Source organism: Rhagoletis pomonella, unplaced genomic scaffold (genome assembly GCF_013731165.1).
Source record: "Rhagoletis pomonella isolate Grant_MI unplaced genomic scaffold, Rhpom_1.0 Rhpom_scaffold_00011, whole genome shotgun sequence".
Lineage (NCBI taxonomy): Eukaryota > Metazoa > Arthropoda > Insecta > Diptera > Tephritidae > Rhagoletis > Rhagoletis pomonella.
In genome coordinates, this window is record NW_023458565.1 from 7,123,485 (window position 1) to 7,126,133 (window position 2,649).

The 2,649-nt window shown below is 45.0% G+C and overlaps 1 protein-coding gene across 1 annotated transcript in view; it reads right to left on the minus strand.

Moving 5' to 3' along the window:
* LOC118747134 (putative mediator of RNA polymerase II transcription subunit 26) overlaps positions 1–1,490 on the minus strand; it is a 20,364-nt gene extending 18,874 nt beyond the window's left edge. The window contains exon 1 of the mRNA XM_036481122.1: positions 30–1,490. Coding sequence (XP_036337015.1) covers positions 30–1,432 — 1,403 coding nt within the window. The 5' untranslated portion in view covers positions 1,433–1,490. The remainder of the gene's footprint in view (positions 1–29) is intronic.
* Positions 1,491–2,649: the final 1,159 nt, after the last annotated feature.

The window sequence follows — 2,649 nt, forward strand, 5'->3', positions numbered from 1 at the left end:
TAATTAGTAGCGGCATCCGCAGCGCTGGCTGTGGCTGAACTGAAGCTTTACTGTATTGTATATGCTGCGAATGTTGCTGCTGTGCTTGCGCCTGCGACTGCGCGTGCGGGTAGTGGTTGTGCGTAGTTTGTTGCTGTTGTTGTTGCTCACGCTCCCGTTGCTGCTTGTGCTGCTGTAGTTGCAGCTGCTGGCTATCCTGCTGTGTATCCCGCTGCCTATAGTTGGGTTCACGCTTTGGTAGAAAATAATCATTGGAGTTCATAAATTTTATATATTCCTCAGCTTGTTGTTCGCTTGCAGTGGTGTCAGGATTTGCTCGTTGACTCTGCTGCTGTAATCTTTGATACTGTTGCGATAGTTCCTCTGTACGCGCGGTAGGCGGATAGTTCGCGTGTGGATGCGCGTACGCTTGCTCCTCTTCAGCCAAATCGTTGTGTTCGTACACCGCATATCCGGCGCTACCTGGCGGTGGTTGCTCATGCTTTACATGTGGATGGAGGACGGGTTCCTCGTGCGGGCGCATCGTTTCGTAGTGAAACGTTGGCGCGCGGTTGGCAGTTTGTTTCAGCGCAGACTGGTAGAGTGTAGGGAAATGTGAGGTGCTCTGTTGCTGCTGCTGCTGCTGCTGGTGTTGCTGATGTTGTGGTATGGGATATTGTTGCACCATTTGCTGTGGTTTGCCTGCATACTGCTGTAGTTGCTGCAAATGTTGCCTGTAGTTTGGATCGTGCGGCTCGAGTAGCGGTCGCACAATCGCCTTGCCGCTGAAGAGTGGCGATGCTTTGAAATTATATTCCCCAAAATGTGTCTGTGGCTGCTGTAGCTGATGCTTAGTAGCTTGAACAGTCGCAGCGGACTGTAGCACTAAGGAGTTTGGATGCGTTTGCTGTTGCGCGTACGTGAATGGCGGGCGATAAACGCTCACTTTGCCTGCATTGAATGGCACTAAACTCTTAGAAGGCAAATGGTTTTGGCCGCCTTTGGGCGTATCGTAGGCAAAACGCGGTGGCGCGCCATTTACGGGTAGTCCATTTTGGACGCGACGCATAATTGGCGGGCGCACCTTGTGGTAAGCAGAAGGTGGCGCCGCCGCGGCGGCATGCGGCTGTAAAGCACGACGGTAGGGGAGGCCTGCTGGTGGTAGATGGTCAGCGCGCGCGATTACACGCTGCGTTGCGGCATGGTAGCGCTGAGCGGCAAACGCCTTGGGGTCCCGAAGGACCTTCATGAGACGCGCATATCGAGTGCTATCGCCTACAACTGGCGCGGCGGCGGCGGTGGTAGTTTCGACAACCGCTGGCGCTTGAGTTGTTGAGGTGGGAGTTTTCGTTGGTCTTTCTGTGCGTTCGAACTCATTTTCACAATGCACAAAGCCACATAGCAAAAAAGGTGCCAACACGAGCACCGTTAAATTCACTTTTAATATTTTCATATTTTCTAGTTTGTGTGCTTTGTATGCAAATATTTTTGTTTATTTATTTTTACTTAAACTTATTGAATACTCGATTTAATAAAATTTCTAATTTTCAATTTTTTAATTATTTTTCAATCAAATCGACATATGCATTTTTAACTATCGAATCCATTTATTTGCACACTGTGCTTCATTATTATATCCAATTTAAACCACAAATTGCGTATTTCACGCCTTCACACTTGCTAATAAATTCTTTTCCACGCTATAATTATACTCCAATCTGTTGCTCTTTTAGCACAATCACTATGTTAATCATTGCTTTTCTTTTTTCCAACGTAATGTATTCACTGTTAAATCCTTTTTGTCGTATTAATCATCTCCGCGTATTTCGTCTGTTCACCACCGCGTTGAAATCACATTTAAAACTTTGCTTAATCGTCGCGCATGCGCTGAGTGTCGATGTTCCTGTGTCTAGGTTGGTTTGGCTCGCTGCTACTTTTACGAAAACTGGTTACTGCTCTTTCTATTCTACGTATTCCTTTGTTGCATTTCTTTTCTCAAACATCTATACCATTGCAAGTTTTGTGGCTTCTCGCATTGAATTGTGGTAAACTTGGTAAGCACGAGCCAATCTGGAAAAGTATAGGCTTTCGTTTGATGCGACTGGCTTTGTACGTAAATACGAGTGTAAATATATGTATATATCTATATAAATACATACATACACAGGTGTCTTCATTTAGGTATTTTAATTACATACATTCATATGTAAGTATGTAACTTTGTATGAATTTGTGTTGTCAGCAACAAAAGTTTCGGTTGTGGCTGAGCGCGTTGGGGCTACTGTGCCACAGTTTTCATATTTACATATGTAAGTATGCAAATATGTATGAGCAATCTTGAAGTGATATTAGCACAGTGCTCAAAAAATAGAAGACGAAGGAATAAAACGCACCTCACTCCTCCACCTGAGGGCAGTACCTACCTTGATCTCTTACGCTTATGACTTCTATTTTGGCGTCGTTGGTTACTTGTGTCTAAAAGTGAATGGTTATCTCTCAGACCTTTTCAGATTTTGCACTGCATGAAACTTAAGACTTTCTCTAATGAAGTCAGTGGCCGCAACGATCGTAAATAATGCGAAAATTTTGGAGGTTAATTTTGACAGCATGCACTTTGTCTAGGCGCAGACAATCGCAACTGCGAGTAAAGTACAGAGCAGCAGCACAGGA